Source organism: Coregonus clupeaformis, chromosome 9 (genome assembly GCF_020615455.1).
Source record: "Coregonus clupeaformis isolate EN_2021a chromosome 9, ASM2061545v1, whole genome shotgun sequence".
Taxonomy (NCBI): Eukaryota; Metazoa; Chordata; class Actinopteri; order Salmoniformes; family Salmonidae; genus Coregonus; species Coregonus clupeaformis.
Genome location: NC_059200.1, coordinates 41,967,475 through 41,991,842, shown reverse-complemented (window position 1 = coordinate 41,991,842; position 24,368 = coordinate 41,967,475). Strand labels below are relative to the sequence as shown.

General features: G+C 43.1%; 1 protein-coding gene across 2 annotated transcripts; it reads right to left on the bottom strand.

Annotated features, from left to right (window-relative positions):
* Positions 1 to 235: 235 nt before the first annotated feature.
* On the bottom strand, positions 236 to 22,413 carry LOC121573855 (excitatory amino acid transporter 1). 2 transcript variants are annotated; one of them, XM_041886200.2, is made up of 10 exons: positions 22,176 to 22,413; positions 20,868 to 21,147; positions 20,449 to 20,586; positions 17,836 to 18,040; positions 17,670 to 17,712; positions 4,258 to 4,529; positions 3,319 to 3,552; positions 2,828 to 3,022; positions 2,404 to 2,538; positions 236 to 1,690 (listed from the first exon to the last, which is right to left on the bottom strand). In XM_041886200.2, the coding sequence occupies exons 2-10, from the start codon at positions 21,052 to 21,054 to the stop codon at positions 1,486 to 1,488; spliced, it is 1,614 nt and encodes a 537-aa protein (XP_041742134.1). In that variant the 5' UTR covers positions 21,055 to 21,147; positions 22,176 to 22,413; the 3' UTR covers positions 236 to 1,485. The 2 variants fall into 2 exon arrangements, with proteins under 2 accessions (XP_041742134.1, XP_041742135.1); XM_041886201.2 differs by having other exon boundaries at positions 20,868 to 21,007.
* Positions 22,414 to 24,368: the final 1,955 nt, after the last annotated feature.

The window sequence follows — 24,368 nt, the reverse complement described above, 5'->3', positions numbered from 1 at the left end:
TCATAACCAGATAATAAAATAAAGACCTAGGCATATTAATTCATTATTATGGTTGTGTTGTCATATGAGACATTTTGAGACATTTGAAGGCATGTCTTATTGCACATGTATTACTTTTCATTGTGTGCTGTGTAGGCTAATACCTACATAATTATAATTGATATAACACATGTTATGTAACAGTTTATTACTCTATGTGTGTCATGGAAAACAAATCACCAAAATCAAACATTGATTCCTTTTTACATTTTATTCAAAATGTTATTCACCAAAGACAAATCTACCAGTTCATTGATTTCACCACAAATGTTGCCTTTACAGAAAGTGAACCATAATATCTCAAAACTTAAAGAAGAAAAAAATAACATTTATTTTCTAAATCCATTTGAGTTAGTTCACACATACTGTAATTATCACAAACTGTGTTCCTTGATTTCACTAACCAAGGTATTGGAGTGGCATTTAGGCCCTGAAAACGAATATCTTTCCGCATTGAGATTAAAGAAGACATATTCAAGTAAACAACTATCCATATTCTATAATTAATTTACACATATATCTATATACAATCACTCTACAAAGCCTTACAAATATTAAACACCTACTATGTTAAAATAATGATATACTAAATAGTGAAGGATATTTCAGAGACTAATTTGTCTTAGGGCCGGCTACAAAATAGTGAATATATAGTGATAACAATGGGATTGTTGGATACATCTCGTTTTAACAATATTGTCAGCATCACAGCACCACCTTCAAAAATTGTATCAATCAAAATAAAGTAAAAATTGGAGTTGAAGGCTCCAATGAAGGCATGAAAAAAGTTAATCAAATAGAAAGTGGTGTGTATTTTTTATTTAAATTACTGCTTATTTAACCCACGATAGGAAGTTGGTTGTTTTTCCACAGAAGCAGCTCATAGGGCCTCATTTCATTAGTCATAGCAAATTAAATGTATTTGTATTTATTTATTATGGATGCCTGCCAAGGCAGCAGCTACTCTTCCTGGGGTCCAGCAAAATTAAGGCAGTTATATACAAATGTGTTCTCTGTTGCATTTTGTGAAGGATGAAGCTTGCTCATTCAAACAAACGTTGTCCTTCTATCTTTTTACAAAATTCTTACCGACATCAACACCCTCATCACTTTCCTCATTACTTATACCATATACACATTCTAGGCCATGACTTAACTCAACACAAAAATAGCCAGACAAACCACAAAACAGGTAGCCTATCTATCTCGCAGAGAGGCTGCGGATGTAAGCAATTTGATTGGGCCACATCAGGGAAAGAAACATTTTAAAAAGAGTTGGATAGTAAATAGAAAAGTGACTTTATGAATGACAAAATAACAAAGGAAAGGAAATATGGTAGAGTGACAATAACTGGACACATATGACATAGATTGAAAACAAAAATGAACCAAAACATTCCATGTGTGTGTGTGCGTGTGCGAGCATGTGCGCTATTGAGCGTTGATCTACATCTTGCTTTCAGTGTTCGGGCATTTGGCATTTTCGTAGTCGTTTTCCTGAGAGATGAGCTGGTATGGTTTCTTCCTCTCCTCCAGCACAATGTTCCCCATCTCCACATCCTTGGCCTGCAGCTCCTGTCGAGATAGGAATTCCACAATGCCTGCTCCAATGGAGTCACCCAAGACGTTGGTTGTGGTACGCAGCCGGTCACTACAATCCAGGAATAAGGTAAGAAGAAAAAGCTTAACCAGGGTGAAGGAGTCAGAGACAGAGGTCGAGAGGAGTGGCGGGACATTCATTTTTGAAAAGAAAACCTTAGCCTATGTCCGCTTGGACGTTTGGTCATGTTATATGGAACAGCTCAAAACCTTCACCTGTTTCCTGCTGTTGATGAAAGATTAGTTTATCTTGAAATTTCTCATAGTCGAAAGAATGCAGATGGGCAATAGTCCACAGCATTATCAGCAGAGACAATTCCAATCTACCGCTAAAGAGTAGTCAGAACACTCCCTATAGGCTATCTCGTTTTCTAATCACTGTGAGAAACATCCATGTTTTCATTAAATGAAGTTTTGACTCTGTCTGCACATTCCATCCCTCCTAGTTTAAGGAGAGTGATTTTTTCTCACTACCCAATTAGCTGTGTAATTTCTGGGAAGGGAATTCTAATAGAAATTATTAATTTGGGCAACCTAATTATGTTTCTATGTTAAAACTCATTGCAAAAAATATGCAATTCAAAAAAGTGGAGCAAGACCCTAGGGATAGCACAAGTGTGTCACTAGGGTTGTAGTTGATAAAAAAGGATGTTCAACCTTTTAAATTAAGCAATAAGGCATGAGGGTGTGTGGTATATGGCCAATATACCAATGGCTAAGATGAGGCAACCCCTCTCAATCTGAAAATTTGAAAAAATTACTCACAGGAACCAATCAACTGCAATGATGAGGGTGATGTCATCAGTGGGAAGTCCGACAGAGGTCAACACAATCACCATGGTGACCAGTCCAGCCTGTGGGATTCCAGCAGCTCCAATACTTGCTGCAGTGGCTGTGATGCTGTTTTTTAACACAAATGATATATTATAAACTCTTATCTTGATAAATTTACATTTTGGTCATTTAGCAGACTCTCTTATCCAGAGCGACTTACAGTTAGTGAGTGCATACATTTTTCATACTGGCCCCCCGTGGGAATCAAACCCACAATCCTGGCGTTGCAAGCGCCATGCTCTACCAACTGAGCTACAGGAGGCCCAAATCATGTAATGTAGTTGTAAACATATCAAGACCGTTTGATTCTGTAAACATAACCCTTAGCTTATTAACCTTAGATACTCATTCTTACCTGATTGTAATGATCTGACCTAAGTTCATGTCGATGTTGTTAACCTGGGCTATGAAGATGGCTGCCAGAGCCTCGTAAAGTGCTGTTCCATCCATGTTAATGGTGGCGCCCACTGGCAACACAAACCGCGTGATGCGCTTATCCACCTTGTTGTTCACCTCCAGACACTTGAAGGTGATGGGAAGGGTCGCTGAGCTGAGATAGAGACGGAGAGAGAAACGGATGGTGTTTGAGTGGTTGTTGTTTTAGTTTCTTTTGTATTAGATCTATTCACCATATTCTCCAGGGGGTCAACTTTAGTAACTCTACTAACAGGGATGGTGATGTCTCATAGGCAGGGCCGAGAATTTTTCCTAACCACAATCTAAACAGGAAACACTCCTGACCCTACTAATAGGCTTTGATTTATCATGAGTCAGGGCCAAGTCAGGCGAGGCTACTGGTGGGGTAGTCCGAGCAGGCCAGAAGGAGATTCATGTAAGGGGACCAACCTGGAGGAGGTTCCCAGGGCTGTGATGAGAGCCTCCACCAGCCCCATGATGAAGATGAAGGGGTTCAGCCGTGTGATGGCGAAGTACAGGCCGGGGAGGATGATGAAAGCGTGGATGGACAGGCCTATGATCACCGTGATGGTGTACATGGCCAGCTGACCACCCATCTCAGTGATGTCATCCATCTCCACGATCTTCCCCGATATGAGGAACAGGATACCGATTGGGGCATACCTGTAGAGCAGAATACGGAGAAGAGGTTATGCCGGGGAAGGATATGGTTACATAGTTAAAAGGGACTTATTTTTCTATGTAATACTGTAGGCCTGAATAGTAAAATGTTTAGTCTCTCACGGACAGACATTTGAGAAACCATCAGTGCATTCTGAGACTGCAAGCACAGGCAATGAAATTACCTTTATTCATAAACAAAACTTGGTTTAAATCTGTCAAATATCTGACTGGGAATATTTTGGATTTAATTGAGTGAACATGTCACTGGTTTGGTTACAAAGCCTTGTAATTCATCTGTGGAAGCATTTAGCATCAGGAAGCTACATGCCCTGAGGCGGTTCTATGTTGGCCAATTATGAGATTGTGGTCCTGCAATTATCTCAGTAACCCTAAAGACCTATATCAGATCATGCCTGTACATAGTTACCAGATCATTCACCGCAATACCTCAGGCAAGAGGCTAAATAAAGCTACACATAGTAACTCCCAACTCTGCAGGAGACTCTATAGGTAGACTTAGCATTCCAAAGCATAGATGTGGAGATTTCTCTGTGCCTGATCTAATCATGAACCACATGCAATGCAGGGGGTTCGCATAAACACACACACTCACCTAATGAATGTGATTATTGGACCATCATCATAACACACACACACACACACACACCATCCTTATAAACACCCATGCACACACCAACTACTCACCACATGATAATTGCCACCAGTCTCATGATAGCCTCATTGAGGCTGTCGAAGAAATCCCTGAGGGGCTGGCCCTGCTCCTTCATGTTGCCGATGATGAGGCCAAAGCACATGGAGAAGACCACCAGCCCCAGGGCATTGACCCCGTTCACCGTGCCCGGGATGGGGATCACCTCCTCCCGGGTAATCTGCTCAGTCAGGTTGGTCAGGTTGAAGACAGAGTCGTTCACTGTCACCGTTACATGGACGATTCGCTTCCCGTATTTGGTTTTGAACTGGAGGGAAAGAGCCGGTTACGTGATTGATGGGTTATCATTGTCTTGTTAAAGTGATGATAGCATGTCATTTCCTTTAGTGAAAGTGGTACTGAAATAGTATTTTTTAATGTAATGTTACTGAATAATAACTCAGCCTCTTCATTTTGGCCTGTGCTCCAGTCTTCAAGCGGGATTTTGATGTGCATCTACTGAACATAGATAAGGTATCTAGGGATTGTTGTCAGACTTGTGCCCTTTTGATAGACAAGAGAGCAAAAAGTCTAAAGGCACCTGCTCCACTCATCTCAGCCTTATGAATTAATCAATGAGCCTCTGTATGGCTGGAGCAGTATTCTGTAAGGTCCAGCTGGCTCTCTGACGAACCTGTATGGGGAGAGGGTCCAGACCACAAAGTGTTTAGCTCCCCATGGACATGGTCTGCCCCCCCCAAAAAAGCCATGGAAATGTTTTGAATGACAGGAAATTAGCTGTAAAACTGAAGAAAAAAAAATCTCTCAGCCTCATGAGAAAATTTGTAGAATAGTAGGAAATTAGTTTTAAAAATGCACAATTCTCTCAGCCTCATTGCAAAATGTGTAGAATAGCATTAGATTAGCTATCAAACTGCACATTTTTCTATCTGCTCCATGGCAATGATTAGCTATAAAACTGCACATTTTTCTCTTTGCTCCATGGCAAAATGTGTAGAATTGTAGGAAGTTAGCTGTTTTCTCCAAAATAAATAATAAAAAAATATGTGGGGTTGGCGGGGCTTGCTCAGACCTTGCGGGGGCCCCGCGAAACTGCGGTACGCCACTGCTACTATTGCAACACTGTCAATGCTTCATTGCAGTTCAAACCCCACTGTGTCCATCAACCATGCCGCAACATCTCCAAAACATTCAGATTAATAATGGAAGTTGGTTCTTTCTTCTCTGCGTCTGGTAATAATGTTTTATTTACACATGGCAGCAGATTTTGTCATTTGTTCTTAGTGGTCAGAATTTTTCTTCCAGTGTAAGTAAAAGTCCCCCTCAGTCCTGGGTTTCTATGTCTCTTATGGTAATGATTTATCTTTGCTCAAAAATTCTAAAACCTGCAAGCTTCCTCTGGAAATGTCAATAATGTATCCATTTACAAAACGTATTTCGTAAAATATATCATTTTTCATTATCGTCATTATTTCAATGCAATCATTTCCTGTGGCAAATGTTTACTTAGGAGGTAAGCCAGCCCATTTTCCCTATCTGCTTATTGAATGACGAAACCTGTTCTACTTTATACCTTTCAGACTGTCAGTACAGTTGAAAGTATGAGTGAAGAAGACGTGCCCGCACAGTGTGAGAAGACGTGCCCGCGGTTCATATAAAACCATACATCAGACCACGCACTGTCTCTTATTTCTTCTCACAAAGTTATCTTATCTATATCAATCAATCAATCACATTTATTTATAAAGCCCTTTTTACATCAGCAGATGTCACAAAGTGCTATACAGAAACCCAGCCTAAAACCCCAAACAGCAAACAATGCAGATATAGAAGCACGGTGGCTAGGAAAAACTCGCTAGAAAGGCAGAAACCTAGAGAGGAACCAGGCTCTGAGGGGTGGCCAGTCCCCTTCTGGCTGTGCCGGGTGGAGATTATAACAGTACATGGTCATTAAGGACAGATTTGTCTCCAAGATGTTCAAACGTATTGCGCAAGTTGACTGCTCTGCTGCTCCCATTTTTCTAATTGCATCTTCCCAGGTCCCAGTAGGGCAGCGGTTCCCAAACTTTTTTGGCCAAAGACCCCATTTTGATATCTGCAAATTCTCGCTAGCCCAACTATGTGAAAAAAATGTAATTAACAGCCAATGTTAACTTTTTTATTTGGAGCTATGGCAGTCAATTGAAAAACATTCTAACAGTATTTCCGATTGTCTTCTCAACTCACCATCACATACAGTTGAAGTCGGAAGTTTACATACACCTTAGCCAAATACATTTAAACTCTGTTTTTCACAATTCCTGACATTTAATCCTAGTAAAAATTCCCTGTCTTAGGTCAGTTAGGATCACCACTTTATTTTAAGAATGTGAAATGTCAGAATAATAGTAGAGAGTGATTTATTTCAGCTTTTATTTCTTTCACCACATTCCCAGTGGGTCAGAAGTTTACATACACTCAATTAGTATTTGGTAGCATTGCCTTCAAATTGTTTAACTTGGGTCAAACGTTTTGGGTAGCCTTCCACAAGCTTCCCACAATAAGTTGGGTGAATTTTGGCCCATTCCTCCTGACAGAGCTGGTGTAACTGAGTCAGGTTTGTAGGCCTCCTTGCTCGCACACGCTTTTTCAGTTCTGCCCACAACTTTTCTATAGGATTGAGGTCAGGGCCACTCCAATACCTTGACTTTGTTGTCCTTAAGCCATTTTGCCACAACTTTGGAAGTATGCATGGGGTCATTGTCCATTTGGAAGACCCATTTGCAACCAAGCTTTAACTTCCTGACTGATGTCTTGAGATGTTGCTTCAATATATCCACATAATTTTCCTTCCTCATGATGCCATCTATTTTGTGAAGTGCACCAGTCCCTCCTGCAGCAAAGCACCCCCACAGCATGATGCTGCCACCCCGTGCTTCACGGTTGGGATGGTATTCTTCGGCTTGCAAGCTACCCCCTTTTTCCTCCAAACATAACGATGGTCATTATGGCCAAACAGTTAAATTTTTGTTTCATCAGACCAGAGGACATTTCTCCAAAAAGTAAGATCTTTGTCCCCATGTGCAGTTGCAAAACATAGTCTGTCTTTTTTATGGCGGTTTTGGAGCAGTGGCTTCTTCCTTGCTGAGCGGCCTTTCAGGTTATGTCGATATAGGACTCGTTTTACTGTGGATAGAGATACTTTTGTACCTGTTTCCTCCAGCATCTTCACAAGGTCCTTGTTGTTCTGGGATTGATTTACACTTTTCGCACCAAAGTACATTCATCTCTAGGAGACAGAACGCGTCTCCTTTCTGAGCAGTATGATGGCTGCGTGGTCCCATGGTGTTTATACTTGCATACTATTGTTTGTACAGATGAACGTGGTACTTTCAGGCGTTTGGAAATTTCTCCCAAGGATGAACCAAACTTTTTTTCTGAGGTCTTGGCTGATTTATTTTGATTTTCTCATGATGTCAAGCAAAGAGGCACTGAGTTTGAAGGTAGGCCTTGAAATACCTCTACAGGTACACCTCCAATTGACTCAAATGATGTCAATTAGCCTATCAGAAGCTTCTAAAGCCATGACATCATTTTCTGGAATTTTCCAAGCTGTTTAAAGACACAGTCAACTTAGTGTATGTAAACTTCTGACCCACTGGAATTGTGATACAGTGAATTATAAGTGAAATAATCTGTCTGTTAACAATTTTTGGAAAAATTACTTGTGTCATGCACAAAGTAGATGTCCTAACCGACTTGCCAAAACTATAGTTTGTTAACAAGAAATTTGTGGAGTGGTTTGAAAACGAGTTTTAATGACTCCAACCTAACTGTGTAAACTTCCAACTTCAACTGTACTTTTAATGTGGGGCTATGACAGTCAATTCCAAATTAGTCTGACATAATGTCTCTTGTCTCACCACCACTAATGAAATGGGTGTGCTTAATGCATGTTGCGTCAGAGCTTCTCAAAATCAGGGGGCGTGGTCGACAGTGCGCACCTCATCTCTGCTGTCACATCCAACCTGGATCAATATTTGGTTTTAATGCAGACGAGAGCACTGAATCCAGCTTCACACAGATATGAGCTGGTGAAGGGTACCATGATTTTTATGGTGCTTTCAAGACAACTTGGATCTCAGAAAAATACGAGGTAAAATCATAACGTCAGTGATCTTTAGGTCGGAAAGTCGGAGCTCTAGAAAGAGGCCAGAGTTCCCTAGTTGGAATTCCAAGTTGGATGACCGTTCAAAACAGTTTTTCCCAGTCTGAACTCATTTTTTCCCCGAGTTCCTAGTTGTCTTGAATGCACTGAAGTCTGAGATTTCCGAGTTCCCACTTCCGAGTTCCCAGTTGTTTTGAATGTGGCATTAATGTTCAGAGGGAGACGGCAGGGTATTCCCTTTGAGTCAGGAACCAAAACTCCTCCGTAGTGACCTGTGAATGCATTCGGTCACATGACAGCTCGATTAGTTGTTCGATTTCACTTACCGGCATGTCAACTGAGCCAGGATCACAGTAAAACGGATTGGGAAGTAGGTCCCAAAGTGCTCTTCCAAGCGTTGGAGGTGAGCAGTCATCACTCGTGTAGGACACTTACATTTCTTTCCTCTGAATCCACTTATTCGGTCACTCATCTGTAGAATGTTTTTGTATTTCCCCTGCATGCTTGTGTTCAATGTGAAAAATCGTTTGAACACTCAATAACCACCAAGCCTCGGTATGAAATAGAACATTGTCATGCCTCCACATAGTTTTGTGAACAGGCGTGCACGCAGTGGATGTGGTTTGACAAAGTTTACAATTGAAGTTACCTGCTGCAGTATACAGTGGGGAAAAAAAGTATTTAGTCAGCCACCAATTGTGCAAGTTCTCCCACTTAAAAAGATGAGAGAGGCCTGTAATTTTCATCATATGTACACGTCAACTATGACAGACAAAATGAGAATTTTTTTTCCAGAAAATCACATTGTAGGATTTTATATGAATTTATTTGCAAATTATGGTGGAAAATAAGTATCTGGTCAATAACAAAAGTTTCTCAATACTTTGTTATATACCCTTTGTTGGCAATGACACAGGTCAAACGTTTTCTGTAAGTCTTCACAAGGTTTTCACACACTGTTGCTGGTATTTTGGCCCATTCCTCCATGCAGATCTCTAGAGCAGTGATGTTTTGGGGCTGTCGCTGGGCAACACAGACTTTCAACTCCTTCCAAAGATTTTCTATGGGGTTGAGATCTGGAGACTGGCTAGGCCACTCCAGGACCTTGAAATGCTTCTTACGAAGCCACTCCTTCGTTGCCCGGGCAGTGTGTTTGGGATCATTGTCATGCTGAAAGACCCAGCCACGTTTTATCTTCAATGCCCTTGCTGATGGAAGGAGGTTTTCACTCAAAATCTCACGATACATGGCCCCATTCATTCTTTCCTTTACACGGATCAGTCGTCCTGGTCCCTTTGCAGAAAAAACAGCCCCAAAGCATGATGTTTCCACCCCCATGCTTCACAGTAGGTATGGTGTTCTTTGGATGCAACTCAGCATTCTTTGTCCTCCAAACACGACGAGTTGAGTTTTTACCAAAAAGTTCTATTTTGGTTTCATCTGACCATATGACATTCTCCCAATCCTCTTCTGGATCATCCAAATGCACTCTAGCAAACTTCAGACGGGCCTGGACATGTACTGGCTTAAGCAGGGGGACACGTCTGGCACTGCAGGATTTGAGTCCCTGGCGGCGTAGTGTGTTACTGATGGTAGGCTTTGTTACTTTGATCCCAGCTCTCTGCAGGTCATTCACTAGGTCCCCCCGTGTGGTTCTGGGATTTTTGCTCACCGTTCTTGTGATCATTTTGACCCCACGGGGTGAGATCTTGCGTGGAGCCCCAGATCGAGGGAGATTATCAGTGGTCTTGTATGTCTTCCATTTCCTAATAATTGCTCCCACAGTTGATTTCTTCAAACCAAACTGCTTACCTATTGCAGATTCAGTCTTCCCAGACTGGTGCAGGTCTACAATTTTGTTTCTGGTGTCCTTTGACAGCTCTTTGGTCTTGGCCATAGTGGAGTTTGGAGTGTGACTGTTTGAGGTTGTGGACAGGTGTCTTTTATACTGATAACAAGTTCAAACAGGTGCCATTAATACAGGTAACGAGTGGAGGACAGAGGAGCCTCTTAAAGAAGAAGTTACAGGTCTGTGAGAGCCAGAAATCTTGCTTGTTTGTAGGTGACCAAATACTTATTTTCCACCATAATTTGCAAATAAATTCATTAAAAATCCTACAATGTGATTGTCTGGATTTTTTTTCCTCAATTTGTCTGTCATAGTTGACGTGTACCTATGATGAAAATTACAGGCCTCTCTAATTTTTTTAAGTGGGAGAACTTGCACAATTGGTGGCTGACTAAATACTTTTTTTCCCCACTGTATCTCAGAGTTCTGTGCTCAGCTCTTTTGCCGCCAATTGCTCTCGGTGTATCATACAATGCGTGCATATGGCAGAGGGAGACACATTCATAACTAGAAGCAGAGGCCTGCCCGCCATAGATGGAGCCCCATCTGTGCAAAATGCATGGAATCAGTTTTTCGTCAATATAGCCACGCAGCACACTGAACATCCCATGTGCCGTTTCATGCTCGGGAATCGTGAGACAGAACAATAGGTTCTCGTGAATAGCATCCCCCGACATGTATAGAGAACAACATTTTGGTTGAATTTTCTCTTTTAGATTTGAATAATTTTCATTTAGATTTTTAAGGTTAATCCCATTACAATGATTTTGAGATACAAAGACGATATTATAATATATATATATATATATATATATATATATAATTATTATTATCATTATTATTCTTTTTTAAATCAGGATTTTGGAAATTCTCCCGCTATCCCATTTTCATATCAGGCGACCCCACATGGGGTCGCGACCCTTAGTTTGGGAACCGCTGCGGTAGGGTAAGCTAAACTCTGTGTCAGTTGTGTGTACTGACAGTATGTCATCAACAGCCTGTGACCTGTGGGTCAAGTGCGAAATTCACCCTCCAAGGCTGTGTGACAGCTCTCTCCTACCTATCCCTTTTATATCGGTGGATATCGGGCTTCCTTGTCTTGTGCTGACATTAATGGCCCACCAGCTAGTGTGTGTGTGTTGGCTACTGTACTCCGGTGCTAAACTTGTCAAGATATCCTCCACTGCCGTGCTCGTTATCGAGGCCACTGGGCACTAGTCGTCCTTCGACTATTTAAAACTCGAACGGGTCACTTTCCCTAGATAACCACGTCTCATAGCGTGCACGCTGTCTAGGAAGATTGTTAGCCTAGCCAGCTATACGACATGAGATTCGGACTGCCTCCCCAGGCATCCCTCTCCAGTGGTATTACTAGCACGCTACAAGCTAGCTAGCTTACCAACTCCACCTAGCAGCCACTGTGTGTCGTCATCTTGGCTTACCAAACGACGGCCATTCGTGCATGTTTCTCATAAATAATCCTACGTTTAAACATGGTATCTCTCCTGCTCCAGCCCTGAGGTTGTAGCTAGTCTCTGGCAGATTATTGCAGCCCTCTACCTTTACTGTGTATTGTGGTAGCTGCTCTGTAATACAGTCTCCGGTTACTATTATATTAGTTAATTTGATTAATTAGTATATTTGCATGAGAATATTTATTTATTTATTTTTTCTTCACATTCTTAGCTGAGACACTGGCTGCTCCTCATTTGAAGCTGAACTACAAGTGGAAGATGGTCATGACCTGTGCCCCGCCTGCCTAAGCATTGGCCACCTGCGAGAGGCCCTCTCTGACCCCTGCATTAACTGCTCCATCCTGCCTGTGAAGGTGAGGGAAGCGCGGCTAGCCAGAGTTGAGGGCCTGGTTTTCACAGATAATTTACCAGCGTCCGGCGTTGTTCACCAGGACCCACCCGGGGCCACCAAGAGAGGGAAAGCCCACAAAACTCTATATGCAAGCCTCAGAGCACTACAGGAAGTCAGACCAGCTGTTCCTGTGCTTCGGTGGGAAGTCAAAAGGCCTTGCATTGTCCAAGCAGAGACTTTCACACTAGGTTGTGGATGTCATCGCTCAGGCCTACAAGGGTGTAGGCTGCCTGTTCCAGAGGGTGCGATATGTCACTCTACCAGAAGTGTCACCACATCCTGGGCTCCGCTGAAATGCGTCCCCCTGAATGAGATATGTGCTGCTGCTACCTGGTCGTCGCCCTGCACATTCTTAAGATTTTACAAGGACAACGTCTTATCCTGCCACACTATGGGGTCTGCCATTCTCCCAGTGACATTGGCGCATTAATCAGAGGTTAATAGTGCTATTAATCGCGACCTTTTTGTTATGAGTCATCCATACTTTCAACCGAACTGACGGTCTGAAAGGTATGAAGTAGAACAGAAGTTACGATTGTAACTATGGTTCTACAAATACAATGGCTTGCGAAAGTATTCACCCCCCTTGGCATTCTTCCTATTTTGTTGCCTTACAACCTGGAATTAAAATGGATTTTTGGGGGGTTTGTATCATTTGATTGACACAACATGCCTACCACTTTGAAGATGCAAAATATTTTGGGGGGTGAAACTAACAAGAAATAAGACAAAATAACAGAAAACTTGAGCGTGCATAACTATTCACCTCCCCAAAGTCAATACTTTGTAGAGCCACCTTTTGCAGCAATTGCAGCTGCAAGTCTCTTGGGGTATGTCTCTATAAGCTTGGCACATCTAGCCACTGGGATTTTTTCTCATTCTTCAAGGCAAAACTGCTCCAGCTCCTTCAAGTTGGATGGGTTCCGCTGGTGTACAGCAATCTTTAAGTCATACCACAGATTCTCAATTGGATTAAGGTCTGGGCTTTGACTAGGCCATTCCAAGACATTTAAATGTTTCCCCTTAAGCCACTCGAGTGTTGCTTTAGCAGTATGCTTAGGGTCATTGTCCTGCTGGAAGGTGAACCTCCGTCCCAGTCTCAAATCTCTGGAATACTGAAACAGGTTTCCCTCAAGGATTTCCCTGTATTTAGCACCATCCGTCATTCCTTCAATTCTGACCAGTTTCCCAGTCCCTGCCGATGAAAAACATCCCACAGCATGATGCTGCCACCACCATGCTTCACTGTGGGGATGGTGTTCCCGAGGTAATGAGAGGTGTTGGGTTTGCGCCAGACATAGCGATTTTCCTTGATGGCCAAAAAGCTCAATTTTAGTCTCATCTGACCAGAGTACCTTCTTCCATATGTTTGGGGAGTCTCCCACATGCCTTTTGGCGAACACCAAACGTGTTTGCTTATTTTTTCTTTAAGCAATGGCTTTTTTTCTGGCCACTCTTCCGTAAAGCCCAGCTCTGTGGAGTGTATGGCTTAAAGTGGTCCTATGGACAGATACTCCAATCTCTGCTGTGGAGCTTTGCAGCTCCTTCAGGGTTATATTTGGTATCTTTGTTGCCTCTCTGATTAATGCCCTCCTTGCCTGGTCCGTGAGTTTTGGTGGGTGGCCCTCTCTTGGCAGGTTTGTTGTGGTGCCATATTCTTTCAATTTTTTAATAATGGATTTAATGGTGCTCCGTGGGATGTTCAAAGTTTCAGATATTATTTTATAACCCAACCCTCATCTGTACTTCTCCACAACTTGGTCCCTGACCTGTTTGGAGAGCTCCTTGGTCTTCATGGTGCAGCTTGCTTGCTTGGTGGTACCCCTTGCTTAGTTGTGTTGCAGACTCTGGGGCCTTTCAGAACAGTTGGATATATACTAAGATCATGTGACACTTAGATTGCACACAGGTGTACTTTATTTAACTAATTACAGTGAGGGAAAAAAGTATTTGATCCCCTGCTGATTTTGTACGTTTGCCCACTGACAAAGAAATGATCAGTCTATAATTGTAATGGTAGGTTTCTTTGAACAGTGAGAGACAGAATAACAACCAAAAAATCCAGAAAAACGCATGTCAAAAATGTTATAAATTGATTTGCATTTTAATGAGGGAAATAAGTATTTGACCCCCTCTCAATCAGAAAGATTTCTGGCTCCCAGGTGTCTTTTATACAGGTAACGAGCTGAGATTAGGACCACACTCTTAAAGGGAGTGCTCCTAATCTCAGCTTGTTACCTGTATAAAAGACACCTGTCCACAGAAGCAATCAATCAATCAGATTCCAAACTCTCCACCATGGCCAAGACCAAAGAGCTCTCCAAGGATGTCAGGGACAAGATTGTAGACCTAAACAAGGCTAGAATGGGCTACAAGACCATCGCCAAGCAGCTTGGTGAGAAGGTGACAACAGTTGGTGCGATTATTCGCAAATGGAAGAAACACAAAATAACTGTCAATCTCCCTCGGCCTGGGGCTCCATGCAAGATCTCACCTCGTGGAGTTGCAATGATCATGAAAACGGTGAGGAATCAGCCCAGAACTACACGGGAGGATCTTGTCAATGATCTCAAGGCAGCTGGGACCATAGTCACCAAGAAAACAATTGGTAACACACTACGCCGTGAAGGACTGAAATCCTGCAGCGCCCGCAAGGTCCCCATGCTCAAGAAAGCACATATACAGTGGGGAGAACAAGTATTTGATACACTGCCGATTTTGCAGGTTTTCCTACTTACAAAGCATGTAGAGGTCTGTAATTTTTATCATAGGTACACTTCAACTGTGAGAGACGGAATCTAAAACAAAAATCCAGAAAATCACATTGTATGATTTTTAAGTAATTAATTTGCATTTTATTGCATGACATAAGTATTTGATACATCAGAAAAGCAGAACTTAATATTTGGGATTTTGGCCCACTCCTCCATACAGACCTTCTCCAGATCCTTCAGGTTTCGGGGCTGTCGCTGGGCAATACGGACTATCAGCTCCCTCCAAAGATTTTCTATTGGGTTCAGGTCTGGAGACTGGCTAGGCCAATCCAGGACCTTGAGATGCTTCTTACGGAGCCACTCCTTAGTTGCCCTGGCTGTGTGTTTCAGGTCGTTGTCATGCTGGAAGACCCAGCCACGACCCATCTTCAATGCTCTTACTGAGGGAAGGAGGTTGTTGGCCAAGATCTCGCGATACATGGCCCCATCCATCCTCCCCTCAATACGGTGCAGTCATCCTGTCCCCTTTGCAGAAAAGCATCCCCAAAGAATGATGTTTCCACTTCCATGCTTCACGGTTGGGATGGTGTTCTTGGGGTTGTACTCATCCTTCTTCTTCCTCCAAACACGGCGAGTGGAGTTTAGACCAAAAAGCTCTATTTTTGTCTCATCAGACCACATGACCTTCTCCCATTCCTCCTCTGGATCATCCAGATGGTCATTGGCAAACTTCAGACGGGCCTGGACATGCGCTGGCTTGAGCAGGGGGACCTTGCGTGCGCTGCAGGATTTTAATCCATGACGGCGTAGTGTGTTACTAATGGTTTTCTTTGAGACTGTGGTCCCAGCTCTCTTCAGGTCATTGACCAGGTCCTGCCGTGTAGTTCTGGGCTGATCCCTCACCTTCCTCATGATCATTGATGCCCCACGAGGTGAGATCTTGCATGGACCCCAGACCAAGGGTGATTGACCATCATCTTGAACATTTTCTAATAATTGCGCCAACAGTTGATGCCTTCTCACCAAGCTGCTTGCCTATTGTCCTGTAGCCCATCCCAACCTTGTGCAGGTCTACAATTTTATCCCTGATGTCCTTACACAGCTCTCTGGTCTTGGCCATTGTGGATAGGTTGGAGTCTGTTTGATTGAGTGTGTGGACAGGTGTCTTTTATACAGGTAACGAGTTCAAACAGGTGCAGTTAATACAGGTAATGAGTGGAGAACAGGAGGGCTTCTTAAAGAAAAACTAACAGGTCTGTGAGAGCTGGAATTCTTACTGGTTGGTAGGTGATCAAATACTTATGTCATGCAATAAAATTTAAATTAATTACTTAAAAATCATACAATGTGATTTTCTGGATTTTTGCTTTAGATTCCGTCTCTCACAGTTGAAGTGTACCTATGATAAATATTACAGACCTCTACATGCTTTGTAAGTAGGAAAACCTGCAAAATCGGCAGTGTATCAAATACTTGTTCTCCCCACTGTACATGCCCGTCTGAAGTTTGCCAATGAACATCTGAATGATTAAGAGGAGAACTGGGTGAAAGTGTTGTGGTCAGATGAGACCAAAATCGAGCTCTTTGGCATCAACTCAACTCGCCGTGTTTGGAGGAGGAGGAATGCTGCCTATGACCCCAAGAACACCATCCCCACCGTCAAACATGGAGGTGGAAACATTATGCTTTGGGGGTGTTTTTCTGCTAAGGGGACAGGACAACTTCACCGCATCAAAGGGACGATGGACGGGGCCATGTACCGTCAAATCTTGGGTGAGAACCTCCTCCCCTCAGCCAGGGCATTGAAAATGGGTCGTGGATGGGTATTCCAGCATGACAATGACCCAGAACACACGGCCAAGGCAACAAAGGAGTGACTCAAGAAGAAGCACATGAAGGTCCTGGAGTGGCCTAGCCAGTCTCCAGACCTTAATCCCATAGAAAATCTGTGGAGCTGAAGGTTCGAGTTGCCAAACGTCAGCCTCGAAACCTTAATGACTTGGAGAAGATCTGCAAAGAGGAGTGGGACAAAATCCCTCCTGAGATGTGTGCAAACCTGGTGGCCAACTACAAGAAACGTCTGACCTCTGTGATTGCCAACAAGGGTTTTGCCACCAAGTACTAAGTCATGTTTTGCAGAGGGGTCAAATACTTATTTCCCTCATTAAAATGCAAATCAATTTATAACATTTTTGACATGTGTTTTTCTGGATTGTTTTGTTGTTATTCTGTCTCTCACTGTTCAAATAAACCTACCATTAAAATTATAGACTGATCATTTCTTTGTCAGTGGGCAAACGTACAAAATCAGCAGGGGATCAAATACTTTTTTCCCTCACTGTATGTGACTTCTGAAGGTAATTGGTTGCACAATATCTTATTTAGGGGCTTCATAGCAAAGGGGGTGAATACATATGTACGCACCAATTTTCCGCTATTTATTTTTTAGAATTCTTTGAAACAAGTAATTTTTTTCATTTCACTTCACCAATTTGGACTATTTTGTGTATGTCCATTACATGAAATCCAAAAAAAATCAATTTAAATTACAGGTTGTAATGCAACAAAATAGGAAAAACGCCAAGGGGGATGAATACTTTTGCAACGCACTGTACCTGGAAGACCGTCAGTACTTTCCTGTCACTCCGAATCTTTGGGCAAGAAGATTCTCCGATTTTATATGAACTGCGGGGCGCGTCCTACCACGCTGTCACGTCACCGGCGTGATTTTGTTATTATTACTCGACCTGTGCGGAGCGCGAGAGATATAATCCATAATTTCAACCGTACTGACAGTCTTCAAGGTATTCGTAGAACCATAGTTACATTCGTAGCTTACGTTTGTATTAACAAAGTCATTAGATGCTTTACCTGCTGTGTGCAGGCCTGGACCATGTTTGGTGGAAACATGTTTCTGAAATGAAAGAGCATGATCATCACAATCAAATGAACACAGGGGTACAATGGCACAAAAACAGTTCATATTTCCTCCACCAAACCCCTGACCCTCCTCCTACAGTAGTATGCAGCTAGCTACCTGATGAGATCCAAGAAGGCGTCGGCAGGGCTGATGTCCTCTATCTTCGACTGTTTCATGAACTCATCCTTAGATCCTTTCCCAGGGTGGATCATGAGCACCACAATGATGCCTATGATGACAGCGATAATGGTGGTGGTCATGTAATACACCACAGCTCGCATACCCATCTTTCCTGAAGCCTTACTGTCCAGCGCTGCCATGCCTGGTTAGGAGAGACAGAGGAGATGTTGTTTAGAAGAACAGTATTATCCCATTGTGCAACATTTCTAACATTTCTTCATAGCAGTGGCATGAAAACACTTGAAATAGCAATTGCCTGTAGCCATATTAGCCTGCATTCTGGCTAGCTCCTGAAGCTATGCTGATGTGTTGGATGGTGTTGGAGCCTGAGGGACAGAAGGGTGAGTCCTTGCTCTAGTCAAGGAAAACCCAATGCCCTGAGGCAGAGACAGGTACACTGTGAGAACTGAGGGGCCACAGAATTGTAGAGAAGTGTCTATGCCGTAACGTAGGCAATTGTTGGCTGGTATTGGAACAGCAGGGTTCTCAGATATCTCATCATCAGACAATGGGTGAAAATGAGGTTGAACTCAGTGAACTGGGACTATCAGATGGAACATCAAGAGACTAGTACATTACCTCAGTGTGAACTAGTCTACTGCCCTGGCAGTCACTCTCCTCCTCCCCATCTCTCATTATTGTAGACAAGAGATTATCTGACCTGCTGGAGAATGCAGCCTAATACAAAGAGTCAACGGGTGTCCAGATTAATGGGCTGCCTGACAGTCATCTGACAGAAGTCATAGTGCGATTGCAAACCAGGGTAGTAGCAAAACAAACAGGCGAGCAAAAATACTGACGTTCTCCATCTGAAATTAGATAACGATTATGGTTTGCTTCTGCCTACTGACATCTCTCTGTCTAAATCTTACAAAAAGACCAAGGGTAAGAGAGCCAAACAACGAGCCATTATAGAGAAAGACCTCAACCTGACAAAGCGTTGCAATAAAGTTTGCTTTGGATTTTCCAAGGTGTCAGGGTCTGTTCTGGTGTGTTATCCCCATTCAGTGGGCTGATGGAGTAAGCATTTTTTGTGTAAGCGAGATGTCTGTGCTTTAATCCTGTTAGGGGCACTGCCATTAGACTAAACCCCCTCACCCTCCATTTAACCCTCGTTCAGCTCTCAATCTCCTTCCTTCCGCCTCCCTCTCCCACAATCACCCCTCTGCTGCCCTGTGCCTCTGCTCCTTTCTGTGTCTCTCTCTGCTCTGTGCCTTTCTTTCTTTCTTTCTTTCTTTCTTTCTTTCTTTCTTTCTTTCTTTCTTTCTTTCTTTCTTTCTTTCTTTCTTTCTTTCTTTCTTTCTTTCTTTCTTTCTTTCTTTCTTTCTTTCTTTCTTTCTTTCTTTCTGCCTTTCTTTCTTTCTGCCTTTCTTTCCCTCTCTCTCTTTCTTTCTCTATCTCTCCCTGTTTCTCCCTTTCTCTTTTTTTCTGTCTCTGCCCTCAGTCCTCAGAAACTTGTCCACTTGCCATGCCCCCATAACGACTTTGCATCTCCACATCGCCATGGAAACTGCAAACAAGCCTGTGTGACCAATTTCACAGGACTAAAGAAATGACTCATGTGGGTTCTTTTCAGGGGTTACTACAAAGAGGGAAACATTTTTTAAAAATTACCCCACGCATACTTCTCCTTTTCTGCCTTTCACTCCACAATAAACGTTTTTTTAGGGTGTTTAAAGTGGTATCAGAGAAAGTATACTTAGTAAACATTCACAGCTTCTTTCAAGTGAGTGTGAACATTCACAAATTAGGTTAGTTTAAAAGGAGGTTAGTTTAAAAAGAGGTAAGTTTAAAATTAGATACAGTACAGATCAGCTCAATCTTACTTTGAGAAATGACTAGAGATTGCTGCTGCAGGTCTAGTTTCAAGGTCACAGTAAATCCCTCAGCATTAGCATAGTGATGTCATTTATACTGCACATCATACCAAGCTAGGTCATATGGATCCTAACCTTGTGGAGGACTCAGGGAGATGTCCGCTTGTGTACCCGGGCAGTGGGCCTCTTTTCTGGGATGTAACCTCTTACCCCACCATCCTCCAAACCACTTACAGTATTGTGGTGCTAGGTGGTCATGGAATGCCACAAAACAATACAGCTGTGGAGAAAGTGGGGCACATTGTGTGCTTTTATCCATGTGAAGCGAAGCAGGAGGAAGAGGTGCAAGGGGGTGCCCATCCCAAAGCTACCCTCTCAGACCCACAGGCAGTGGGTGTCTTTTCTACTGAAGCTAGCACCACTCCCTCCATCCCTCCATCCCTCCTCCCTCATTCTCTGCACCACATTTTAATAGCAAAGGAGTACAATGAAGTGACTGTCTCCATGCCAGAACCTAGAGACCAACGGGAATCTGGAGAATAATAGATTTAACACGGATTAAGCACAAGTTACAGTACCTGTGCTTGTGCCTCAAGCCCCTTTGGCATTCCCCCTTTTCCCTTGGGCCTCCACACCTGTATTTCAAACACCACTAAATCCACCCCTCATCTGCATGTTCAAAACATCTAAACTTGCCTCTGGCGCAGGGCATCCGTATAGTGACTTGGTGTACCTGTGATTAGACTGGATACCAGCAGGGGAAGCACCAGCATCTGCAGCATCCTCATCAACAGCTCTCCAGGGAAAGAGAAGTACTTCACCTCTCGGTAGGTCATCTTATAGGGACGCAGTGCAAAGCCTAGGATTATACCTGGAGAATCAGAAGAGCTGATTAGTGTGCTTGAAACATGAACATGAAACTGCATGTAGAGCAGAGGACAATGAGAGGCTCTGTGTCTCTCAATCACATCTAGAATGAGGTATGTAGGTGAGTCCTCCCTATAGGATTTTGGATTACAATAGGAGAGCATGGGTTTCAAAGTGTGTGGGTGAGTATGTAGGCCTGTTTGTGTGTACTGTGTATGTAGGCCTATGTGTGTGAGTGGAGGGGTGTGTGGCATTGCGGGAGGGGAGGGGGGGGGGTTCACTCACCTACAACGACGGCTGCTACAGTAAAGAGCACGAAGGCGTGCTTCTTGAAGAAGGCCTGGACATCTTCTTTAGAGATGTCCTCCACTTTCCGTTTGGCCTTCATGGTCCTTATGTGGATGCCCTCCCGGATCCGCTGCATCCTAGTGTGGGAATCCGAAGCCGGGAGAGTGTCCTCATTACTGGTCATGACTGCAGACAGGACTAGGGGTGTCTCACACACCTCTTAGACACCCAGAGAACCTGAACCAATGGGTCGGACCGGCCCTTACCTTGGTGATAGCTAGTGGAGAAGAGATGAAATGACACATGACAATACACGTGCAGTTGAAATGGCACATGACAATACACGTGCAGTTGAAATGGCACATGACAATACACGTGCAGTTGAAATGACACATGACAATACACGTGCAGTTGAAATGGCACATGACAATACACGTGCAGTTGAAATGGCACATGCAGATGTTCACATTGACATTGCAATGCAGTTGATAAGAGAAAAAAGGATAGCTTCTTTTTCTTATAGCAAATCTTGACCATATGGTGTGTAGTCAAAATAACAAACAACGTACATAAATGGATATTTTCATGATAAAATAGTCACACAACCTTGAGAAGAGAGCAAGTAATTTTAGTCCCAACATAAAAGCCAGCATTTTTTTCCATTATGAATCCATCCATGACAAGCGTCAAAGACCCTGAACACAGGAAGCATTGAACCCTGCAGGTGCAGATCTGCATCCATAATACACCATGGCAACTCATCAGTCTATCATGGAGGATATTTATTCATACGAAAAAACTCATGCACACCTGAAAAATGGAATAACAAAAACTATCAATTGCGCTTTCTTAAAAAAAAACATTACCCTTAGAGGAAATGTGTTTGTGCCTTCATGCATTAAAGAGATGCCCCCTCATGCATTAAAGACACTTAACAGAAAGCACCTTACACCTCTGTATGTTCTCATTGGAAAGGCATCATTTGTCAATCAATTGTTTGATTGAAAATGCCAGTTGGCAACACTCTGAACAAACTGCACATTTTGATACAAAGATTTTGTTTGCATTTCAATGAATATAAATGATGTGGGCATGTTACTTTAGATAGTGTAAAATCGGAACAAAGGATGAGACCTTTCATGCATGACCACATCAACAGTATGGAGCCCTGGCATACAGATAAAACAACACAAGTGCCACACAGACCTGGCCATTCCCTTGGACAACACTAACAACAACTCTCTCTCTGAAGCAGTTGTTAGGTGCTTCAAGAAAACTTTAAAAGTGGCAAAACAAAATGCTGACCTTTCACCAGTGTAGATGTTCCCTCTTTGAACCAACTCCTCTTCCTGACGATGCTCAGGGTTATACTCAGCCTGAGGACAGGTCAGGCAGGCAGGCAGAGAGCAGCAGTGGAGGAGGTCAGCAGTGGGTCCGTCAAGTAGGCAGAGAAGGGAGGAGAGATAGAGACTGGGAGATGGAGTGAGAGAAACGGGCACACAGAGAATGGTAGATGTGCGTATATGTTCTCTGAAGACAACTGAAGCAATCCCTCATACTCCCATTCTCTGAAGAGGGAGGAGACTTTAAAACTCAGAGAGAGAGAGGGAGGAGGAGGCAGTGGGGGGGGGAGATGGTAGCCCTTCCTATGTATTGTTTTTCTATTACTTTTACACTGTTTCAGTTGACACACTATCTCTCTATGATTTGGGGGATGTTATGTACCTAACTCATTCCAATGAAAGACTGCCCTCAGTGATGCTCAGAAAGCAGAAGTGAGTAAGAGTGGACAGTAGGCTATGCTTTATACACTCTTAGAAAGAAAGAAAAGGTGCTATCTAGAACTCAAAAGGGTTGAGGGTTCTTCGGTTGTCCCCATTAGAGAACCCTTTGAAGAATCCTTTTGGGTTCCAGGTAGAACCATTTTGAGCTCCATGTAGAACCATTTCCACAGAGGGTTCTACATGGAACCCAAAAGTGTTTTATCTGGAACCAAAAAGAGTTATACCTGGAACAAAAAGGGTTATCCTATTGGGATGGCCGAAGAACCCTTTTGGAACCCTTTTTTCTAAGAGTGTAGACTAGATGCAGGTTGACCAATTTCTGTAGAACATTCTCAGTTGCTTACTCATGCAAACTGCTGCATTTTACTCAGAAGGCATATCTTTCATCTCCACTCACCTCTCACTACTCCTCTTCTCCCTCTGCCCTGCTTTCCTCCTCCCACCTATCTTTTCCTTTCCCATCTTCCCTCCTCCCCATCCTCTCCTCTATCCTCTTCCTCTCTCTGCTGGGCTATTCATCCCTCACTGGAGTGCTTCAGAAACAGATAAAGCCTGTGGACCTGTAGGCATGCTCTGCTCCAGCCCAAGGTGGTAGGGCTCTCTCCCTCTGCTTCAGTGTAACCTCTCCCACAGTCCTGACAAACAGGAGCTTTCATTATCAGCAGCAGTGATGTTGCTGGCGAAGGAAGCCCTGGATCTGACTGTCAGTGTCTAGTGCCGTAAGATCAGCATTAGTTCCAAGACACTTTGAAGTATTGAAATATAATTCTGAGTATTTCACAAAAAAATAAGTTTGATGTGCGACAACAGTGCACCATTTCAAATGCGCAGTAAATCTCTGTCAGATATTGAGATCAATAGTAAAATCACCTCGACAACTCTCTAGAATTCTTCCAACACACAGAGCCAAGTTGGTCAAGCAGAATGTGTGTGGTTACTGTGGTAGTAGCCTTCTGAGAACACATTCTCATTTACAGGAACGACCTAAGAAATAGTTACAGGTCAGAGGAGGGAGGATGAATGAGCCAATTAGAAGCTGGGGGTGATTAGATGGCCAGATTGGGAATTTAGCCAGGACACCAGGGTTAACACCCCTACTCTTACGATAAGTGCCATGGGATCTTTAGTGACCACAGAGAGTCAGGACACCCGTTTAACATCCCAACCGAAAGACAGCACACTACACAGGGCAATGTCCCCAATCACTGCCCTGGGGCATTGGGATATTTCTTTAGACCAGAGGAAAGAGTGCCTCCTACTGGCCCTCTAACACCACTTCCAGCAGCATCTGGACTCCCATCCAGAACCAACCCTGCTTAGCTTCAGAGGTAAGCCAGCAGTGGGATGCAGGGTGGTATACTGCTGGGTTGGGCAAAAGGCTGATGGGGTACATACAAGGACATGGCTCCCAACACAGTCTAAACAAGAATATGCTTGATTCTGTGTTTCTGTCACATTACTAATCTAAAACCAGGTAAACGGATGAATAGCTACTATGCAGAACACCACTGCAAGATTAGAATAATTTGAACCAATTATCAACAACAATTGATTGTTATTGATTACTGCATTGTTGGTGTTGAGCTTGCAAGAAAGGTATTTCACTGAAACTTGATAAAGTATTTGCTTGTATGAGGCCCACTTAAATGCTGAGCGTGACATGTGTGGTTGACTCACTTGTTGGAAAACACAAAATCCAGATATTGAACACTAA

Bases quoted from the DNA above. Each gene is read 5' to 3' on its own strand.
- LOC121573855 (XM_041886200.2), bottom strand. From the start codon at position 21,054: ATGACCAGTAATGAGGACACTCTCCCGGCTTCGGATTCCCACACTAGG. The intron at 4,530-17,669 runs GTAAAGCATCTA...CTTTCCCTCCAG, and splicing joins TCCAGGCCTGCACACAGCAG to TTCAAAACCAAATACGGGAA. The intron at 2,539-2,827 runs GTAAGAATGAGT...GTTAAAAAACAG, and splicing joins GGTCAGATCATTACAATCAG to CATCACAGCCACTGCAGCAA.